At 38.9% G+C, this 23,661-nt stretch overlaps 1 protein-coding gene across 1 annotated transcript; it reads right to left on the reverse strand.

The window, feature by feature from the left end:
- Window positions 1–3,133: 3,133 nt before the first annotated feature.
- Window positions 3,134–6,027, reverse strand: LOC127432024 (frizzled-8-like). Its single transcript, XM_051682773.1, has one exon. It carries the CDS (start codon window positions 5,666–5,668, stop codon window positions 3,929–3,931), a length of 1,740 nt encoding a protein of 579 aa, XP_051538733.1. The 5' UTR covers window positions 5,669–6,027; the 3' UTR covers window positions 3,134–3,928.
- Between the last annotated feature and the right edge of the window lie 17,634 nt (window positions 6,028–23,661).

Genomic DNA, 23,661 nt, shown 5'->3' on the forward strand with positions numbered 1-23,661 from the left:
TCCAATCGATCGATAGTGTCCTGCTAAGTGGACTTCACACTGTATTCAGCAATCTTAAGTGTGAATCTAATCCGAAGGGAGTGTTTATGTTGAGTTGGAAGGGCACTCCAAACAGTAGACTATAGGGAATAAGTGTACATTGATAAATCACTTCACAGGAAGTGAAGAGGGAGTAACCCACCTGTCATTGCGAACCATCAGAATACTGATGTAAATTGGCTCAAATAAACGCTAAAATAAACTAAACAAAAAGGGTTTGAGATGCTGCCGTTTTAATTAAGCTTAATTCACCTCAGATGTGATTTCTGTGCAGTTGTGCACGAGATGCGACCATTGCATCAGTAATGGTTAAGGCATGCGTATTATAAAATAACCAAATAACATTTTATATATTTATATATTAAACATAAATATATAAATCCAAGTAAGATGACACTATATACTCGTGTAAATGTATATAAATGTACTATAAATAACCTGGCATCAATATATATGTTTATATATAGTGCATAAAATAATGCAGATATGGGTCAGGAGCTTCTGTTAGTGTTCACATCAACCATCAGAATGGGGAAAAATGTGATCTCAGTGATTTGGACTGTGGCATGATTGTTGGTGCCAGACGGGCTGGTTTGAGTATTTCTGTAACTGCTGATCTCCTGGGATTTTCACACACAACAGTCTCTAGAATTTACTCAGAATAGTGCCAAAAACAAAAAACATCCAGTGAGTGGCAGTTCTGCAGATGGAAATGCTTTGTTGATGAGAGAGGTCAACAGAGAATGGCCAGACTGGTTCAAACTGACAAAGTCTACAGTAACTCAGATAACCGCTCTGTACAACTGTGGTGAGAACAATATCATCTCGGAATGCTATTCTGAGATGTGGGTTGGTGCTCGAGGGGGACCTACACAATATTAGGCAGGTGGTTTTAATGTTGTGGCTGTAGTAAAGACACCTCCACTTAATAGAGCACCTTTATATTTGTGAATGAAAGGGGCAGCCCCCGTTCTGTGCACGTCAGTGGTTCAGTCTGCACAGTGAAGACTCAAGTTTGGTCATTCTAACCATTCGTTTATGTTCAGTCAACAACTAATATTATATAGAAATAACTTATGAATTTTGATGCACTTGTGTAATTACATATTTCTAAAAAAGGCCTTTCTATACATGTCGGACACACAGTAGGCATCTTTGCTATTATCTCAGGTCTCAGACTGTAAAAACAGTTAACTAATTATTCTACATCTACAAATAAACTGGTAAGTGTAAACTACCAACAATAAATGTGTTGATAATATGCAGTTATTACTGTAACTGTGCTCCCACTGCTGACTGATTAGACAACAAAAGCCAGCACGTGTCGTTTGGTAAACAGTTACTGTACATGTTATTCTTCATGACCACTAGGTGGAGGTATAGATTAAATTGTTTTATTTCACATCAATCCCTTCAAAACTTCACTTCTTACAGTTCAGTTGCACAAGTCTTATTTATGAAGGCCTAATTTACACTGTTTGATCTTTTTAAAAGTATCATTAATACACAAAGGTCTTTGTTTTGTGTGTGTTTGAGTGTAAAGGTGAAAACAATACAGCAAGTTATCCTTGAAATGTAATATTTAAGTGCTCATATAAATTGGAAAATGTATTAAAAGCCTTAAACTAAGTTTAAAAATCCAATATCCTAATGTGAAACTAACCTAAATAAATACTCATTATCCACTGACATTCATAGATGTAAGTGTTTTCTCATAATGACTTACACTCTGGGGTTGTTGAAACCAGGGTGAGTACGAAATTATTTATAGTGGTTGATTGATTATGATCTTGGCTATGGTTTAGTAGTTTGTATGTTTTTTAAAAACACAGATTTATCTAGTAGAGTACAAAAAGGCTAAAGGCCACCGGGGTAAAAGGCACTTTTGATTTGATTTTCTCCTAAAACACTAAATAGCATCAAAAACTACCACAGCACTTTCCTAAATACCTGTTTGTTACTATGCACTGCAAAATTTTCCTGATCCATGAGATATTTGCAGTAATTTGATCTAATATTTAATATTTTTTAATATGTTGCAATTTATGTAGTTAATAAAATTATCACATTTATTTTGAGACAAAATACTTATTTAACATTTTCAGTTTTGTTCAAGGTGATTCAGTCAAAAGTGTTTTAATAACTGTCCAGTGTGTGAGAGGATGGTATTTGGAGTTGCAGGTGCTAAAGGCCCATACAAAACACATTTTGTGTGTGTGTGTGTGTGGGGGGGGGGGGATGGGTAAATTTGTTATGAAAAATGTTCAGAAAGGGTGATCCAATCACAATGGAGATTAATGCCATTAAAATGCCAAATGTCAATGAAATTAATAGGAAATTGTGCACCCTTTTCTGAAGTAGTTATTTTGAATAGGCATTATCTTAATTTGTTACTCAAAAAAGCATCTTGCCATTTGCTGTCTCTAAATTATTTGCTAAAGTTGACAAAAGCTTAACTATTGTCCATATATTTACATGATATCATCTTTTACCCCAAATGTGGGCCACTTTTTTTTATTTTTATTTTTTTTATTTTAATCAAAACAACTTTTCGTTATTATTTATTTTCATGCAAATTATGTTGTTTCGTCAATATATATATATATATATTTATTTTTTCAATCTTGATACACTGACCAGAAAAAAGCCAATTTTCCTACAGGTGTGCCTTTAGCCCCGTTGTACCCTAGATATTGCATTAAAAACACCTGCCTGCATGACGACACAAAATCTTTAACTATTTCATTCTGAAACTATTTCTGTTCCACTCTTTGTCCAAGAAACTCCATTGGAGTTTCACAAAAAGGGTCTGTGGACTACACAAGCGACCACCTGTAGGTTTCCATTCAGTGTCTCTGTGAGTGTAACTACACTAGTAATACCACAGAAAAAAAAAATCAAACTCTCCCAGGTTCCCTCTAACAAAACATGGCATGGGCCCCCAGCCTCGAAACATTTCTATAACGTCGATCAAAGCACAACGGCCCCAAATTAGACATGAAAAAAACTTGCCGCATCAGTCTAAAGGTTCTATCTACACGGCACCTTTATTCTCGGATTTAAAAGAAACATCAAAGTTTTCCCAGATGAAAAGGACCTGTTTCCTGCATTTAAAGCCCATTCCCCAGCCCTCTTTTAGTAAATTAAGTAGCAAGCACGTGAAGAGTTCAACAATTACGGAGATTCTCCAACGCAAGGCCCTCGTCTCTAATTAGACCCCAGATAGCTAAAAAGAGTTTCTCTCAACAGAACCCACAAAAGCATCTTCAATGGGAATGACCACAAAGAGCCATGCCAAGCACTCATTACCAGAACCCTCTAACATTAAAGCAGTTTGAGAAATGCAGATTCCTCCAAAAAGTTTTTATTGTCAAAATAAAGGTCATATTTGCTTTTCACGTGGCATCTACACTATATACAAATGTACAATAATTTTAGAAATCTTCTTTTATACACAATTTACAAGTTTGTACACAACCACTGTATAAATACATTTTGCAATTAAAAAACAACAACCCGTATATAATAATAGTAATAATATTAATGGGGCACTAAGACATTAAGGCTTATTTGAACCATCTGTGATTGTTCAGACAATTCAAAACTTGTCTTACAACAACGTGTAAATGGAAATTACAGAAAATGCTGCAGGTTGGGGACATGTGTTACTCCACTAGGAACAATGTAATGCCCAAAATTCTCCTTAAAGAATGACTGATTGCATGTGGTGTCCATATCAATAGAATGGAATTAGCACAAAGTAATTGTTTCTGCATCGCTGCATTGTTTCAACCAGTTCTCCAGCTAATAGAAATCATCAACAGGTTCATTTCAATGCAAATGGGGGGAACACCAAGACACCCCAAACAATTAGCGGGCTTTTCTTGAGTCAGACCTGGGACAAAGGCATCTGCTTGGGGCATGAGACTGAGCTGGCGGTGCCGGACCTCCACGTTAATCCCGTGCTCACGTCACTATACATGGAGCCACCAGAGCCCTTACTGCCCCAACAGCAGCGTGTACAGAAAGTCCTCCATGACTCCAGAGTCTTTCCAGACCAGGTCCAAACCCCAGATGTGATGCCCACCAGAAGGCACATGAAGTACTTCAGCATGAAAACAGCATAGTCCGGTCTCTTGATCTCCTGTTCTAATAAACACGAGCAGTTATGAGTGATTTCCCAGCTCTGTCTGTTATGCTGCTCGTAGAAATAACACGCCACGATGATGGTGGCGGGAACCGTGTAGAGCACCGTGAAGATCCCGATTCGGATCATCAGCTTCTCGAGTTTGTCCGTTTTGGTGCCTCCTTGCTTAATGACGCTTCTGATCCGAAACAAGGACACAAATCCAGCCAGAAGGAACATGGTGCCGATGAATAAGTAGATCACCAACGGTGCCAACACGAAGCCACGCAAGTTGTCCAAGTTCTGGTTGCCCACGTAGCAGATCCCGGCCACCGGGTCTCCGTCCACCGAGCTCAAGGCGAGGACGGCGATGGATTTCATGGACGGGATGAGCCAGGCGGCCAGGTGGAAGTACTGCGAGTAACCCGCGATGGCCTCGTTGCCCCATTTCATGCCCGCCGCCAGGAACCAGGTGAGGGAGAGAATGACCCACCATATGGAGCTGGCCATCCCGAAGAAATAGATCAACAGAAACACAACTGTACACAGCGCGGGGCCGGTGGTTTCGTAGTGAATGTGCTCCACGTCGTACTCCCGATTGCACGCCACTTTTTCGTGCCCGGCGATTAAGCGCACAATGTAACCGATGGACACGAACATGTAGCACGCCGACAGAAAAACAATCGGGCGTTCGGGGTATTTAAATCGCTCCATGTCGATTAAAAACGTCGCCACTGTGGCGAATGTCGATATGAAGCACAGCACCGACCAAAGTCCGATCCAGAAGGCCGTGAAGGTCCGCTCGTCCTGGCTGAAATACGGGTTGTGACACGGCATGGCGCAGTTCGGGATCTGACCCGTCTTGACGCGGTTGTACAGCGGGTGTCGGTCGCTGTTCACCGCCACCATCGGCGCTCGGCACTGGCAGCCCGGCTCGCAGGGTTTACTCGCCTTAGGTCCGACTCCCAGACGCCCGCTTTTCTTTTTATGCGGGTTGAAGGGTTTGCTGGGATAGTTCGTGGGTTTGGACACCACAGGTGACACCGTGGTTGAGTCGGTGCGGTTGTAGTCCATGCACAGCGTGTCGGGTGCGCCCTGCACGGGCAGCAAATCGCACCTCATCCGGTCCGGCCAGGGGAAGCCGTATTGCCGCATGAGCGGCGCGCAACCCGCCTTGGCTCGCTCGCATACGCTCCGGCACGGAGGCAAGGGCTTCTTATAGTCCTCCAGGCAAATGGGGGTATACATGCTGCATAGGAAGAACTTGAGATCTGGGGAGCACTGGATCTCCACCAGAGGCCAGAACTGGTGCACCTCCAAGCCCGCTTCATCCTGCGTGTCGTGGTTGAACTGGTTGGGCATGTAGGTGTAGTTGTAGCCGATGCCCTTGCACAGAGGCACGGCTATTTCCTGGCAGGTGATCTCCTTGGCCGTGGTGCCGCTCGACCGGGGCAGGAGGGCAAGTGCGAGGAACAGGTAAATCCCCAACAGGTAGCAGTCCATCCTTTCCGTTCTGTCTGTCTCTCCCCTCGGCTGTCAACAAAAGCAATGGGGCTCTGGAAGCAGTTCAGATGTTGAAGAGCAAACCCATCTCCGCTTCACTTGTTTGGCACGGAGTTGCGGTAGGTTTGCATACCGTGCGGTCCGAGAATAAATAGCCCTCGGGCAGCGCGCAGGCAAAATGGCTGAGGTAACTATATATTCAAGCGTCTCCTGTTTAGTCTTCTTAATCCTGCTTCTGCGATGTCTTTGAGTCTTCTTTTGGCAGCAGATTTGCGCTTGTAAATAAAATAAACTTGTCTGTTAAAAAAAAAACTCGCGGTGTAAATGCGTTTTCTACATTCGTAGTGTTGACAACAGCCTTTCCCATTCAAATCAGTGCTGTGGAGTCGGGCGCCCTGAGTATAAAAGACAGCCGGGAAGACACGCCTCCCATGTGCGAGCGGCCAATCACAGAACAGCAGGGGCGGGCTGCAGAGACGTGTCAGTCAAGTTGGCTCAAGGTGTACTATTGCAGTACATTTATTATTTTTTAGGGCTTGCACAGACATTAAATTAAAAGAGACCAATTTATGCCTGGAGGAAGCAGATCACATACAAAAAACAAAATAGCCCGAAATAACACTTGTAATTTCAAGGAATACTCTGGTTTCAATGCAAGTTAAACTCAAACAACAGCATTTGTGGCATTATGTTTATCACCACAAAAAAAAAAAAAAAAAAAACAAAACAAACAAACAAAAAAAAATACATTTTACTCATCCCAATTTTCTTTAAAATATATATATATATATATATATATATATATATATATATATATATATATATTTTTTTTTTTTTTCTTTAAAAAGTTACAGTGAGGCACTTACAATGGAAGTGAATGGGGCCAATTTTTGGAGCGTTTAAAGGCAGAAATGTGACACTTAAAATTTTATAAAGGCACTTACAGTAATTCTTCTGTTAAAACTTGTGTATTATTTTTGCTGTAAAATTGTTTAAATAGACGTTTTTACTGTCGCTTGAGGGGTTTCTGCGTTATGTCGTCATGGCAACAAAGTTGTAAAATTGGATATAAATTTATCACACTAAAATCATCTTAACAGGCATAATGGTTATGTCTTGTAGAAATACTTTTGAAACAGTGAGTATTTAAATGGACTGGCCCTATTCACTTCCATTGAAGTGACTCACTGTAACCGAGATTTTTGTCAACTGACTTAATGGGATAGTTCACCCAAAAATGAAAATTCTCTCATCTTTTACTTACCCTCATGCCATCCCAGATGTGTATGACTTTCTTCTTCTGCTGAACACAAACGAAGATTTTTAGAACAACATTTCAGCTCTGAAGGTCCATACAATGCAAGTGAATGGGTACCAACATTTTGAATCTCCAAAAAGCACAGAAAGGCAGCATAAAATAAATCCATATGACTCCAGTGGTTAAATCCATATCTTCAAAAGAAGTCTGATAGGTGTGGGTGAGAAACAGATCAATATTTAAGTCCTTTTTTCCTAGAAATTCTCCTCCTTGCCCAGTAGGTGGCGATATGCACAAAGAATGCAAATCGCCAAAAACAAAAGAAGAAGAGTGTGACAGTGAAAGTGTAGATTGATTGTAAAAAAGGACTTAAATATTGATCTGTTTATCAAGATGGAGTGTTTTTCAATTCTAAGAATGCATTCTCGTTCTTGTGAAAATCAGTTTTGCCTAATAACTTGAAAAAGCGAATTCTGAAGACATGAGGATGTAAAACGCATCCATGCGAGTTTTGAGATGTAGATTCAACAACCTCTTAACTATTTTATTTTTTTTGGAGGTGGGTGATGACATCAAACAAGTCCACAAGAACGTAAGTATGCAAATATAACAGACATTGAGAAACAGCCATGGATTTCACCATTGGAGTCATACGGATTGCTTTTTTGCTGCCTTTATGTGCTTTTTGATTTTTGATGACCAAAATTTTTAAGGTCACCATTCACTTGCATTGTATGGACCTACAGAGCTGAGATATTCTTCAAAAAATCTTCATTTGTGTTCAGCAGAAAAAGAAAAAAAAAGTCATACACATCTGGGATGTCATGATGGTGAGTTATGGATGAGAGAATTTTCATTTTTGGGTGAACTAACCCTTTAACTTGTATTTAACCCAGAATGTTTATTTAATAACATAAGCAGGCTTAGTTGACAAATAGCACTGAGATGATATGGGGCATTTTTTTTTTTTTTTCAACATCAGGATTTTAGATTACAAGTGTAAATTTCAGTTTCTGTTACTTGTCTTCGTTTCTTTTAAGTTTTAAATCATTTTTAATCACCTTTTAGCTTTTTAATGTAGTAATTTAGTGTGACAAATTAAAGTACAAATATATATTTTAAAAGTACAAATGTATATGAGGTCATGAAGCTGCATGTATAATAACGAATGAATGAATTCATTTGCGATGTTATTAGTGAATGATAATTGTCCATACCTCATTAATTCCGCCTATTATTTTATGCTTGCCAAGTTTATTAAATGTTACTGTACATATATAGAAAAATACAGTACAGTGACAGTCAGTTTCAGTGGAGCCCCTAATGTATTGGAGTTAATTTGTGAATGATAGGGCCTGGTGGGGGGTTGTCCTGCTGGCAGAATGAGGAGTTGATGTTTTAATGGAGGTGTGAATGCACCGAGCTCCTGCAGAGGATGTAATTACTGCAAACTCAAGAACAAGCAAAGCAGTTTGTTAAACAGTGGCAGTGGACAAGCAACCCCCCTTCCCCCAACTCATTATCAGGGCTGTCTTAAAGGAAATGCAGTTTAATAGTAAAAACAGAGAAAGTAAACCAAATGATTTAAAAGGTCTTTGACAAATACATTCATGTCCAATAGCTACACAAGGACTTTTCTAACAGATTTTGTTATGTGATCTCTTTGAACTATTGTTTAATGCTTAAAAAGGCCCATACGTCCATCTAGAGTAATTGCATTTGCCTAAATCTAATATGTATAAAGCCTGTTTCCTATGCCACAACTGTTTAATGATTTCCATTACAAAGCTGCAATGACGTTATGGGATATGATGAAACAAAAACCTGTTGTGCTGGTTTGTTTTTCTAGCCTTTGAGCTCCAATATCTCGATAATTATTTTTCCCCTTTCTTTAGAGGAAACTTGTTGGGATTTAGGAACAGGTGTGCCCTCTGAGGCTTGTGGCAAATGCGGGCAGATGAACAGTAGAATCACTTTCGCTGATTATGTCCATTATTCCAAGAGCCATATTGATTAACAGGAAGATAGAGTACTCTCTAGTCTCCAGCAGTTGGAGCGTAACCTTTTACCCTGGCTCTATCCCAGCCCCGGCCGGGTTTGAGTTACATAGTGCCCGGGCATTCCAGAGTACAAATGGAATTAGTGCATCTGTTCGAAAGTTAATTTTCAAATCACCATTGAATGAGTCTTTAGAATGAGCTGAAATGGTGGCCGATGGCCATCAGCCAGAATAGCATAGTCTTCTCGTGTCACTAAAGGCCTATGGATTCTTTGTGTGGTTTTAATATTTCTGAAGTGTGGATTATAAAGCTTGTTGGGAATTTGGGAGTCTTTGGTATCCTTTCTTCCATTAATACAACGTCAAGCTCTTGAATTTCTTGCGTAGCTTTAAGAATCAATTCAACATGAAATTATTTCAGACTAAAATGACTAGATCTAAGAGTAAATGTAATTAAATTAATCTTCTGTGTTCAATTGGCTCCACTGACAGCCTTTGGAAATTTCATCCCTAGGGCTGGGAGTCAATTCCAAAAATAATCCATTCTTCGATTCTGAGGTGTTGGGAATCAAGAGTCAACTCCAAAGCGTGTAGACAATCATAAATAGTGTTAAAAATGCTTTATATTGCACTGTTTATTCTGAGATTTCACTTTTCTTCCCATTTTGCCACAAATGCTGTTGATAGAGCTTAACTTTTAACCCAGAACATTCCTTAAAGGTGCGATTATTAGTTTGCCAATTTTCACTTTAAGACTTTTAACATTAAGTAATCTTATTTCCAGTAATCACTTCTCTATATAGTAACCTAATGACATTACACATGTTAATGAAACACTGTCTGTGTGCGCAATCCATTAGCATAGTATGTATTGATTGGGTACACAGTGTGATTAGATCTGCAGGAATCTTATCAGGAATGTTTACATTTCATTAAGGATTTCAGTCAGACTAACACACAGCAGAATGTGTATTTGCCCAGTACCACAGCACAAGTCAATATTATATGCAATTTACTACACTTTAGACAAGAGAAAGCATTTATCTTGAATCTATCTTGGTTATAAAGACTGGGAAAGAATAAGATATGAGAGAGTGAGAGAGAGAGTCAAGCCATTAATGTGGGCCAACTAGCAGACAGGTAATGATTCACTGTGAACTGCAACTAAACTCAGATTTATGGCTCATGCTGCAGTTATTGAGTGACAGAGAGCATGTGAAAATTGTTCTTCAGGGCTAGTTGTCTTATGCCCAATTTACTAGAGGTCAAGAAGAGATACTATTGTGACAATTAAGCTGTCTGTAGCTGTCTGACAATAATTTAAACGCATTAGAGAACACACATTTTCTCCCATACTGTATATACCAGGTCCAGCTTCACTGGGGGGCCAGCAGCGAGTTGTGCTTCCTTGAAACGTAATAATGCGATGCTCAAATATCGTGTTACAATAGACAGAAAGTAGCTCTACCTAGATAGCATTTTAAAGCATCACAGGCACACATACGCAACATTATGCTGCCTTCTAAGATACCTTATTTTTGGGGGGCCTGGGTAGCTCAGCGAGTAAAGACGCTGACTACTACCCCTGGAGTTGTGAGTTCGAATCCAGGGTGTGCTGAATGACTCCAGCTAGGTATCCTAAGCAACCAAATTGGCCCGGTTGCTAGCAAGGGTAGAGTCACATGGGGTAATCTCCTCGTGGGCGCTATAATGTGGTTTGCTCTCGGTGGGGCGCGTGGTGAGTTGTGCGTGGATGCCGTGGAGAAAAGCGTGAAGCCTCCACACGCACTATGTCTCTGTGGTAACAAGCTCAACAAGCCACGTGATAAGATGCGTGGGTTGACAGTCTCAGACATGGAGGCAACTGAGATTCGTCCTCCGCCACCCGGATTGAGGCAAGTCACTACGCCACCATGAGGACTTAGAGCACATTGGGAATTGGGCATTCCGAATTGGGGAGAAAAAGGGGAGAAAATAATAATTAAAAAAAATAAAAAAGATACCTTTTTTTGGCCAACTTCTAAGCAGCTGTTAATACAGGACGCGTTGCTTCAGTGAAATAGTACAGAAAACAGGGGTCTTGAGACATGTTTTTAAAAGTTGAACTTTTCTAACATGACACAGTATCTTAAAAACGCAGTGCTCTTGGCATTGCAACAATTAAAAACATCCATCTTGTGCATATTAACATAGGTTTAAAATATAGTGCAGGAAAACGCAAGAACGTGTCCTGTGTAAATGGCCCCTAAGGCAGCATCACATGAATTTTTCATGGAAAGCCCTTACAAAAATCGAGAGTTCATGGCAAATTTGCTGCAAATTTGCCACTGTTAATTTTCAAATGAAAATGAGCTTGTGGCAAGTTGTTCATTGTTGCCAAAGGTTTACTGCAGGCTCAACACTACCAGTGAAGAGCTGCAAACTTCTGCCAAACATTTGTGGCGAATCACAAGCTCATTTGCATGTGAAAATAACGAGAGGCAAATCTGCGGCTAGTTTAGATTTTTTGTATGGGAAGACAATACAATGCGACAAACTCAGTGGAAAAATACATCCGAGATGGCAAATGACGTGATATAAATGTAGAATAAAAGGTATTTCATAATTCAGTAATTTATTCAAATACGAAAAGTATTGATAAAAATAGTCAGTGTTGGCATAGCTACTTTGAAACTGTAGCATCACAAGCTACTCATAACTTAAAGTAGTTAAACTACAGTCAAGCTAATCTTTAAAAAAAAGTTGTTAGCTACATTACAAGCTACTAACAAAAAATAGCTAACTACATTGAAGCTATTTAAAAAAGAAGATAATTTTAGAAGTATAACAATCTGATGATATAATTTTATTCTGCAGCTTTATTCTCAGATGATTTAAATTGACTGCAATATAAGATTGCATTTGACTACAATATTACTATAGTTAAACCGTGGTGTTTAACAGATTGCACTGACAATGGAAGTGAATGGGGCCAATTTTTGGAGGGTTTAAACACAGAAATGTGAACTTTATAATTTTATAAAAGCACTAGCATTAATCATTTTGTTAAAACTTGTTTAAATTGTCTTTTTTTTAAGGGTTTGTTGAAATGACATAGTCATGGTAACAAAGTTATAATATTGTCTATAACTTTACACAGAAAAGGTTTATAAGTGATTTTATCACACTAAAATCATGTTTATACACATATCCTGTATGTCTTGCGGCTATACTTTTGAAACAGTGAGTATTTTAACATAAAAAAATTGGCCCCATTCACTTCCATTGTAAGTGTCTCACTGGAACACAGATTTTTGCTTTTTTTAAAGAAAAGGAGGAACGAGTCAAAATACATTTTTGTGGTAATCAACATTATGCCACAAATGCTGTCGACTGAGCTTAACTTGTATTGAACCCGGAACATTCCTTTAATAAAACTTAAAAAAGTAAAAAATAAATAAATAAATAAAACACACTTTTTTTTATATAACCAAATCGAAATATAGTGATCAACAGCTGCAATTCACTGAATATTTCACTTCAAAAAAGAAGGCAAAGTTCCTTTAAGGCTGCATGGTGCTCATGTGAATCAGTGAATCATTCACAGTATGTGAACTAGTTCATTTACATGAACCGTCCACACTAAGATCCGACACACTAAAATTATTCTGATTTTCCAATGCTCAATATAAGGGAATCGTTTATTTTAACTGATTCTTTTAGATAAACTGTCCGAAATAATCAAATAAATTGAAAGATTTGGTTTTCACAGCAGCTACCTGCAAGAGAAAATGCTTTAAGTGAGCATGTTTGATTACGCCCACAGTTCAGTTACTGCGTTCGGATGCAATGTGACAAAATACAACATTTTGTGATGCTACAGCGCCATTTGCTGAAAAATTTAGCTTGTTACTGGATTATTGTAAAAAAATAAATAAAAAAATACCCTTACAAAATCAGCCAACTTGCTGCAAATTGTTCATTGTTGCCAAAGGTTTGTAGCAGGTTCACCACTACTGGTGAAGAGCTGCAAACGTCTGGCAAACATTTGTAGTGAATCACAAATTTTGTAAGTGAAAATACAATGTTAGGGCTAGTTTGTCAGAACTCTATATTTTTTTTTTTTGTATGGGTAGCTATACTGTTATGTTACTGAAAATGTAGTTAAGTTGGTAGCATTGCTACTTTTTGTAACTACTTCCCAACACTGAAAATAGTTCAATCTAGTTAAAAGTATTTCACTAATATTTGTGTGTGCTGTGTATTTCAGTGCTTATTAGAGTATTGTGTTGTTAGCTTAGCAATATGCTATCACTTAAAGGGATAGTTCACCCAAAAATAAAAATTCTCTCATTATTTACTAACACTCATGCCATCTCGGATGTGTATGACTTTCTTTCTTCTGCAGAACATAAATAATGATTTTTAAAAGAATATTTCAGCTCTGTTGCTCCATACAATACAAGTGAAAGGGTGCCAAAATTTTGACATTCCAAAAAGCATATAAAAGCATTATAATAGTAATCCATATGACTCCAGTGTTTTAATCCATGTCTTCAGAAGTGATATGATAGGTGTGGGTGAGAAAAAGATCAATATTTAAGTCCTGTTGTGCTAGAAATTCTTCTTACTGCCCAGAAGGGGGCGATATGCACAAAGAATGTGAATCACCAAAAACACAATAACAATGTGAAAGTGAAGGTTAAAGTGGAGATTGACTGTACAGGGAGGAGAATTTATAGTGAAAAAGGACTTAAAATATTTCTGTTTCTCACCCACAGCTATCATATCGCTTCTGAAGATATTTATTTAACCACTGGAGTCTTATGGATTACTTTTATGCTGACTTTTTGGAGCTTCAAAATTTTGGCACCCATTCACTTGCATTGAATGGACCAAAAGAGCTGAGAAATTCTTCTAAAAATCTTAATTTGTGTTTTGCAGAAGAAAGAAAGTCATACACATCTGGGATGGCATAAGGGTGAGTAAATAATGAGAGAATTACAATTTTTGGGTGAACTATTCCTTTAAATCAATTGAAATTTAACTGTGAGTTGAGTCTCCTTCTAATATTTTTATTTATCTTAGAGTGCTGCTTCAGAGGGCTGTACAGCAAGGTAGTTAACTAGGTTTCGAAACAGATTTAGTGTGTGACTGCTCCAAGACAATTAACAGTCTTATTGTAAGAGAAGAGGGCTGTGTTTAAGAATTGTTTTGCTATGTTTGTTCTTTGACTTTACCCATGCCCCTACTTCTCTCTCCAGAAAGAGATAGAGGAGGAGACGGGGAGGGCCGCCCAGCCCCCATCCTCATCAGCATGTGTTTTCTTAGGATTTGGCAGCTAATCAGTTGCAGGTGGGGCCAGACCCCCTCTTCGGTCCCCTGAGGTGGTGGAGCATGCTCCCTGGGTGTCCCCTCACTTCACCTCATTACCTTGACAAACAGGGACTGCCCTGCTCATCAATCCACTGCTGAGAGCACACAAGACGTGACATCCTTCTCCAGATCCACTCGCTGTGTCTATGTACCTCAAACCAGCATGTTATTACATACCCTACAGTGTGCATCAGTAAAAACAGTTGATAAGTGACAGTGGTGTGACATAAAAGTCAGGAATGTATTTAACCTCTTGTTGTATATGATAGATGTACATATATACTGTAACACCACAGACCTATACGCTCTATGTAAAACAATTCTAGCAATTGCTTACACAAGTCCCGAGTCTCAGCTCACCCACAGTATCTGTTCACTTGATCTGTGCTGTATGAGGTTATTGCACTTTGAGTTCAAAGGTTGACTTCTGTCTTCCATCATTATGTAAAATATATTTCCAAAAAATGTGAAACCCTATGAATCATAAATATGATTTCTATTTCTTTACATTTTAAAAGGTGCCAGTTGATTATTATGCCTTTAGAGATAAAGAGGTACCATTATAGCTGAATATACACTCACTGAAAACCTTATTAGGTACATCTGTACATTTACTTATTCATGCGATTATCAAATCAGCCAAATGTGTTGCAGCAGTGAAATGCATAAAATCATTCAGATACGGGTCAGGAGCTTCAGTTAATGTTCACATCAACCATCAGAATGGGGAAAAAATGTGATCTCAGTGATTTGGACCATGGCATGATTGTTGGTGCCAGATGGGCTGGTTTGAGTATTTATGTAACTGCTGATCTCCTGGGAGTTTCACGCACAACAGTCTCTAGAATTTACTCAGAATGGTGCCAAAAACAAAAAACATCCAGTGAGCAGAAGTTCTGCGAACGGAAACGCTTTGTTGATGAGAGAGGCCAACGGAGAATGGCCAGACTGGTTCGAGCTGACAGAAAGGCTAACTAACACTCTGTACAATTGTAGTGAGCAGAATAGCATCTCAGAATGCACAACTCGTCGAACTTTGAGGTGGATGGGCTACAACAGCAGAAGACCATGTTGGGCACTTTATTAGGACCATAGTGTTCCTAATGAAGTGTTTAGCTAGTGTATTTCCTATTCAAATGGCACATTTAAACACAATAAACTTCTGTCATGAGATCACTGCATTTACTCTGTTCTTCTTTGTCCGAGTACTCCAGTACTGCAGTTTTTGTCTCTCTCTCTTTTTTTTTTTTTTTTTTTTTTTTGCTCTGCTGTGTACACAAGAAACAATTTTATTTATTTGGAATAAAGTTAATCGATGAATTGATGAACAGGGTAGAAGGTTGAATTTTTGGTCTGCTAAAATCCACCTATGCTTTATTCACAACTGCGTTCTTTCAGTTCTTTGAATGGATGAGACATGAAACGCACAGTGCGACCGATTTTCAAAAACATTTGAGTAGTAATTATATTAATATACTCCTAACCCAAACCCTAAACCTAACCCTAACAGTACTGAGAACAAAATGGAGTTATTTAATTATTTTCTCGCTAGCGAGAGATCAAAAGGGATGTGACGTCAATTCCGGAATTCCTCACATTGGGTTTGAATATGGGTGGAAAATTTTTTGCAACTAACAACCGATTTCCCATGTGATCATGTTGTATTGTTCTTATATATATCCCTGTTTGAGAATATTACCTTGAACAAAATTGACTTTGACTAGGCATTGAAATGTGTGGATGAGTTCAAACATACTTAACACAAAAATCAGCATGTGTGGACACTTTTGTGGCCCAACATCTGCCTCTATTACCTCTCAACTAACCCTACCTGTCTCTCTGTGATTCAGGACAGTTGAACAGATGGTGAAATTCTGCCCTGACCTGTGGGAAGATGAAGAGAGAGATGGAGAGAGAGGAAGAGAGAAGGATAGAAGAGAAAAGAGAAGGTAGGCAAAAGCATTAACAGGGGCAGAGGCATGGGTGTCGTGCACCAATCTTAGCTTCAGCATGATCGCAGAAAATCGCTGTGTTAGTTTTGAATGTTTTGCCAGCCACATTTGGACCAAATTTACTGAATTCTGGACAAGCGCCACCATGCAGTGAATGTTCATGCCCCAAAAATTGGATGTGTTGTGCCTTTTCAAGCTAAATGAGGGTGGGTAGAAGATGACAGAATGTTGAAAGGTGCCACTTGGCCATTTCACCCAGAAATTGGAGCTCACACGTGCCTATATGTTCAACAGGACTTCCAACTTCGGCCACTGGGGGCAGTAATTAGAATTTTGGTAAGCACAGATTGATTTCAGCAGCAAAACTTTCAACTGCTGTTGCCGAATTCACATTGCGATCAATCTGAATTTAGATTTGCAAACTGGTGATTTCTGCCACAGTGTAAAAGTCAAACATTTTTTAATGTGCATTTAAAATCAACATGGCTCAGTAATAGAAGAAGACACATTCCCCCTTCAGATTGAGCTTTTGGGCTGAGGTAGCAGTATCGCAAGATGAGTTAGAAACATCTTGGAGTTTAGGAGCAGACGTATAACAAGATAACCATGCAGAGATGTCGTCCATGCATTGCGTACTGTATTCGTTCTGGCTTCACTCTGCCAAACCTTTCCTTCTTTGTTGGGAAGAACCTCAAGCAAATCCACCCTGGGCCCCTCTAATGCTCATTAGCAAGAAGATTAAGACATGTTTATTTACACGCTAAAAGAGTGAGTGGGTAAACGGAGGGGGCTTATTTATTAATTTACCCTTAACGTTGAGTGCACTTGACATCCTGAATAGAGGGAATTGGTGCAAATGTGCAGACTGTGTTTGAAGTCTGCATTAGGATATCTGCCGAGGGTTGAGGTGCTGTGTGATTGCGGGGTGACGGGACTAAAGTAACGTTCCCAGCGATGCAAAGGTAGGGGGGTCAAGCTAGGCCCATCCCTAGGAGACCGGTTATCGCCCACAATTGTGTGCCGTTTCACACTGGAGGGGAAGCCACATCTGGATTTTTTTGTTGTTGTTTTTTTCCACCCACATCTTCTCAGAGTGCAAGCTTGTTGATGGATCTGGCATCTTTTGAATAATACATGCCCTGAATAATGACTAGCACAAAGAACTGTTCAACTATTGTTGATACGACTGTCTTGCACTCATCTTCTGCTAATTGCCGATTGTTGCATCTTATGAGGATACAAACTTAATTTGAAAAGAGAGGTTACAGATTTACTCTATCGCTGACTGAGAAAGGGTGGAGAGGTACTGAGTAAAAGTGTGAAAGGAGGAAGTAAAGTTGCCTGGGTGGGGAAAGTTTATGACTTCTGGTGTGTATTTTTCGATCTTTGACCATCAAGGACAATAAAGCTCGACCTTTGGGTTTAGAAAGCATGACAGTCATGCGTTCCTAAGTGTTGGTTCAAAGCAAATGCTTTTAAAAAAAATATATGATCTGTTGGTAAAGATGTAACAGCAGGAGGCTAAGAAGAGGCTCTGTTGTCAATATGTTTTAAACCCTTCCATTTGGGAGTAAATTCTGAACAATCATTTTGTGCAGGTCAAAAAAGACCCGGTGGGGTAAAGTAGATATACAGCACCACCCTTTTGATTATAAACATGAACATTGCCAAAGGATTGTTTTTCACACCAAATACAAGTTTTTAAAGTAGAATTTCATCTGGAAAGAGTGCCATATATATATATATATATATATATATATATATATATATATATATATATATATATCAATGGTGGCACTATTCTTTTACAGTAGATATTTATTAAACACTTCATTCTGAATAATAATAATAAAACAAAATTATAATTAGAGTACTTACAATGTGTCTGATTGAAACAGATACACAATCATGGTTTTTATTCAAAAATATTTTTATTTCAGAATATAATCCTCTGAATGGCATCCCCACACATATATAGGGATCAGGATATTATAGAGACTAGGTCTCTTTTGACTTGGGCCAGTAAGCAACCATCTGGCAACCATTTAGTAGTGCCCTAGCAACCACCAAGCAACACTCTAGCAATGCCATACTAATCACCCCAAACACCCTGACATTGCGTATATGTAAACAATATCATGGGAAAAAACAGACTAGACAAGAAAGTTCAAATGATGCATGAGTTCATTAAAAAATGCAAATTCTGTCATTATTTACTGTTGTTCTAAACCTGCGCGCTGTTTCTGTGGAACACAAATGGAGAAATTTTGAAGAATCGTCATATAGATTTTTCTTTATTAAACGGCAGTTAAAGGAATAGTTCACCCAAAAATGAAAATTTGCTGATAATTTACTCACTCTCAGGCCATCCAAGATGTATACGACCTTCTTTCTTCATCAGAACAGGATTTAAGATTTTTAGGAAAGTATCCTAGGTTTTTAGATTCATCAAATGCAAGTGAATGGACACCAATTTTTGACAGTCCAAAAAGCATATTTAGGTAGCATCAAAGGTAATCCACACGACTCCCGCCGATCAGGTAATGTCTTCTGTGTGAAAAACTAATTGCTAATTAAAACTTTATTTACTTTTAAAAATCGCTTCCTGTAAACACGTCACTGTCGTGTGACATCATCATGTTGGCGCATTCACGCAAGAATTCAGAAGTTCTGCTCTGTTTACTACAGAGGAACGTATTTCACGCGAGAGTTAGGTCAATTCAAACAGCTACAGAGTCCGATTTAAAGTTAAAAACTTTTTTCACACAAACGTATCGATTAACTTCAGAAGACATTACTGGAGTCGTGTGGATAACTTTGATGCTGCCTAAATATGCTTTTTGGACTGTCAAAAATTGGTGTCCATTCACTTGCATTGGATGAAGCTAAAAACCTGGGATACTTTCCTAAAAATCTTAAATCCTGTTCTGATGAAGAAAGAAGGTAATTTACATAGATGTATGAATAATTTTAACTATTATTATTTGAACTATTCCTTTAATAATGACGACGTGCTGTCAAGATCCAAAAATGCATTTTAAAAGCACCATAAAAGTAGTCCATACAACTTGTGTGCTATATTCCACGTCTTTTGAAGCCCTACGATAGCTTAATGTGAGGAATGATCCTAAAAAGTTGTTTTTCGCTAATAAGCTTTCCTTCTGCCATTGCTCTGAAATCTCATTTGCATGTACATTCAGATTCCAAAAATGCCGTGTCGAGGTACAGCGTGTTACAAGTGTGACATAATTGATGCCAAATGGTATTAGTTCTCATGTGTGTCCTATATGAGCATGCCAGTTAAAATATGGTGAATGGAGAATGCAGCGGATGGGACGATTTTCAGAAATCCCCCATGGGGGATTTCCCGCTAGAGCAGACAAAAGACGAGTCTCTCAGGCACGCCTTTGACCAAGTGAGAGTAATTGATGGTCAAAAGCTTCAGCCCAGTGTTGCACTCTGCTATCCCTACTTTTCAATTATTAAAGATAGGTTGACTCGAGTGATGCAGGATGCTCAGTTAAAAGCAGATACAACCCAATTGTTAATTCTGAAAAGCCACCGGGAATTGGTCTTCCAGGCGGCTCATTATAATCCGATGGCGGGACATTTAGGGTAAGATAAGACACTGAACCGTCTCATGGCCCGTTTTTATTGGCCGTGCATTCACGGGGATGTAGGCAGGTGATGTGTTGCATGTCGCGAATGTCAGTTGGTGAATCCACCGGCCACTCCAAAAGCGCCATTGCACCCTTTTTTGTTGATCTAGGTCCCCTTCGAAAGATTTGACATGGACCTCGTCAGGCCATTAGAATGGACGGCACAGGGGCATCACTTTGTATTAGTCTCGGTGGATTATGCAACGCAATACCCTGAAGCAGTGCCCCTGTGCAACATTTCAGCACACAGTGTTGCGGATGCACTCTATAAAATTATCTCCTGAGTTGGGATCCTGAAAGAGATCCTAACTGATCAGGGCATCTTGTTTATATCACGTACACTCTGCGAACTTTATGAACTACTGGGGATTAAGTCGATCCGCACCAGTGTTTATCATCCTCAGATGGATGGCCTGGTCATGCAATTTAACTGGACCCTTAAAAATATGGTTCAGACGTTCGTACACAAAGACACGCGAAATTGAGACAAATGGCTAGAACCCCTGTTATTTGCAGTACGAGAGGTCCCACAAGCCTCCACAGGGTTTCCCCCCTTTGAATAACTTTATGGCCGCAAGCCTCTGGGCTTCCTAGATGTTCTGAGGGAAAATTGGGAGGAGGGACCTTCAGAGAGTAAGAGTAAAATCAAATATTTTCTGGACCTGAGAGCAAAACTCCACACACTGGGGCTGAGATCGCTGAGATGGGCAGGACTCACGGCGAATCTGGGGGCACAGATGGCTGTGGCCAATTTTCTCTTTCTGAATGGGGAGGGGAGTCGGTAGCAGGCCGGACGGTTCCCCGGTCTGAGTCGGGCGGTGGGAGTATGTGGATGCAGAGGTGTGATCGAGTGCAAATCTGTGGAGAGTGAAGCTGAGTGATTAAGGATTTACACCTGTCTGTATTCTGAATTTCTGAAAAGCCTGTCTGTATTCCCAGTGAGCTGTGACATGGAGATAAAAGGGAAGGAGACGGCAGCAGACAAGAGAGAGAGCCGAGCTTCAAGCTGTGTGTGTGTGATTTGGAAGTGTTCCGCTGAAAAGCGAGGATTTGTGTTAAATAAAGAAGGAAGTACGCCGATTTCCCGCTTTCTCATTCCCTGGAATTAAGAGATTTGCTACAGTTCCATTTTCATAACTTATGAAATATGATTATTTACTGTACATCTTACTGTCAGAAATGCAGTCAAAACATTGTACAGATCGGAAAGTTTACGAGTAGTGTACAACATATATTGTTTCACTCACATAACAAATATATATCGAGTAAAAGCCCAAAGGAAAAAGCTTTTAGAGTTTATAAGTTGTAAACAGATGTCTTTTGTCGCGTTTTCACTTGAAACTTCATGAAACATAAACAAAATATAAAAACAGCAGATGTTCCTAATTAAAACAATGTTCCTGATACATTCTCTCATCATTTACTCAGCCTCATGCCATCCCAGATGTGTTTGACTTTTTTTCTTCTGCAGAACACAAACAAAAGATTTTTAGAAGAATATCTCAGCTCTGTAGGTCCTAACACAGTCCAAAAAGCATATAAAGGCAGCATAAAAGCAATCCATATGACTCCAGTCATTAAATACATATCTTCAGAAGAAATACGATAGGTGTGGGTGAGAAACAGATAAATATTTAAGTCTTTTTTTTTCACTATAAATTCTCCTCCCTGCCAGTAGGTGGCGATATGTACAAATAATGCGAATAGCCAAAAACAAAAGAAGAATGTGAAAGTGAAAGTGGAGATTGATAGTAAAAAGGACTTAAATATTCATCTGTTTCTCACCCACACCTATCATATCGCTTCTGAAGATATGGATTTAACCACTAAGAGTCAGACAAGATTACTTTTATGCTGCCTTTATATGCTTTTTGGACCTTCAAAATTCTAGCCACCATTCACTTGCATTGTACTGACCTACATAGCTATTCTTCTGAACTATCCCTTTAAAATAATGTTGGAGAAAATGTGACAGTACCTGGGGGATGGTCTCTCGTTACAAACCAGACCAATCACAGCTGTCATTGTCTGCGCTGACGCGATGCATATTTAAATTTTTGGAGAGGTGCACATCAGGCTACCACCATAGCTACGAGTAGCCTACGCTGTAGGTTTGACACAGAAGTATAAATCGCCCTTTAGTGTCTATGGTGGTTATGGCCTTAAATTTGACTTGAGTAATGCACCACAGGGAAACTAGTACAGCCCAGAGATGGCTCCATTTTTTACTTTTTAATAAACCTAAATGCAGCATTTCATATCAGCATGATCATGCAAGATTTATGAAACACACCCCACTTTGATTGCCTTCATCAGACAGAAAACACAGACACACACAGAGAGAGAGACACACAAGACTAGAACATACTAGATTAAAGCAGACTTCTTCTATTTCACCCTATTATAATTTGGCAGATGATAATTAGGCCATTTGAATTTGCATAATGACAGGAGATGTTTATATTTTGTGTGGCGTTAACTAAATTAGGTTAGCGAATGACAACCTTTGAATGTTTTAATATGGTGTGATTTCATTAAACGAGTGGAAAGTACTAAATTAAGACAATAAGATCTTATCTTTGAGAGATATGGATGTGGCTTGAACAGCTGAACATCTTTGTGTATTTATTGACATGAACTAAGAGCAAGACTGTCTATACGAAGCATGGATATAACCTGTTAGCATTAACAGTGGCTGCAAATCTTGCGGCCACAATATATATCTTTTTCAGTCAACACAAAAATGTTTTTCTGTCCATACCCACTTTCAAACGTATTATTTGCAACTCTGCAGTTAAAAGTCATAAAAGCCATATTTGTCTCTCAATCCAATCAAATCTCCATTTATATGTCCAGAACAAATAAAAAAGTATTTCTAGTTACACATTCCTTCCTTTTCATTTAAGTGCAGCACCCATTATCAAATCATATGTACTATATAAGAGCAATTACTTTGCCATGATCAGCATAGGGCAGTGCAGCAAACATAGACCTCAGGCGTGGCTATAACGCAGAAAAAATTTGGATGTTTTAAAAAAATATATATATTTACAATAAGTAATGAAAAAGAGGATTAAAATGTCTTAACCGCAACTCAGTAATGTAAATAGGCAATAATAACTTCAGTTTGAAATTAACAGAGGTGCTACAACAACTATGCTTTTGATTCACTTTCACAAAAATCATGAGGAAAACGGCTGATTATGACTTCATAAACACTTATTTTTTGCTCTATTACTCACACACTGCTGTGTTATAATATCGAAACACTTCTACTGTAATGCATCATTTAAAAAACAATAAATTTTAATGCATGTTCTGTATTACACATTTACACACTTATTCCAATGTGATTAACTTGTGCAGTACCTCACCTGATAAAGTGTTAGACTCAAAAGACCAAACCTCGCGCTCAGCCAAGCAAGCAAGCTGACACATGAGCCAAAAGTGTCATAGAAGCAACATGAACTGACATGGGCAGCGTTTCTCAAAAGCATCGCAAGTTAAATTTGATCATAGGGACCATTGGCATCAAGGCTTTTGATGCTTTTGGGAAACGCAGCAGTGGTTGCTTTAGAAAATTTGCTTTTCATGTCGCATTTGCTTTTAGCACACTATCGGTTAGGTTTAGGTGTTGGTTTAAGGTAAGCGTGTCTGTTTTGTTCGCCTATCATTTGGATCACTATTGGTTAGGATTAGGTTAAAGTTTTAGGTTAGGGAGGTACATTTTACTTATTAAAACCTCCATCTAACATTCACCTTAAAAACCT

Source organism: Myxocyprinus asiaticus, chromosome 41 (assembly GCF_019703515.2).
Source record: "Myxocyprinus asiaticus isolate MX2 ecotype Aquarium Trade chromosome 41, UBuf_Myxa_2, whole genome shotgun sequence".
NCBI lineage: Eukaryota > Metazoa > Chordata > Actinopteri > Cypriniformes > Catostomidae > Myxocyprinus > Myxocyprinus asiaticus.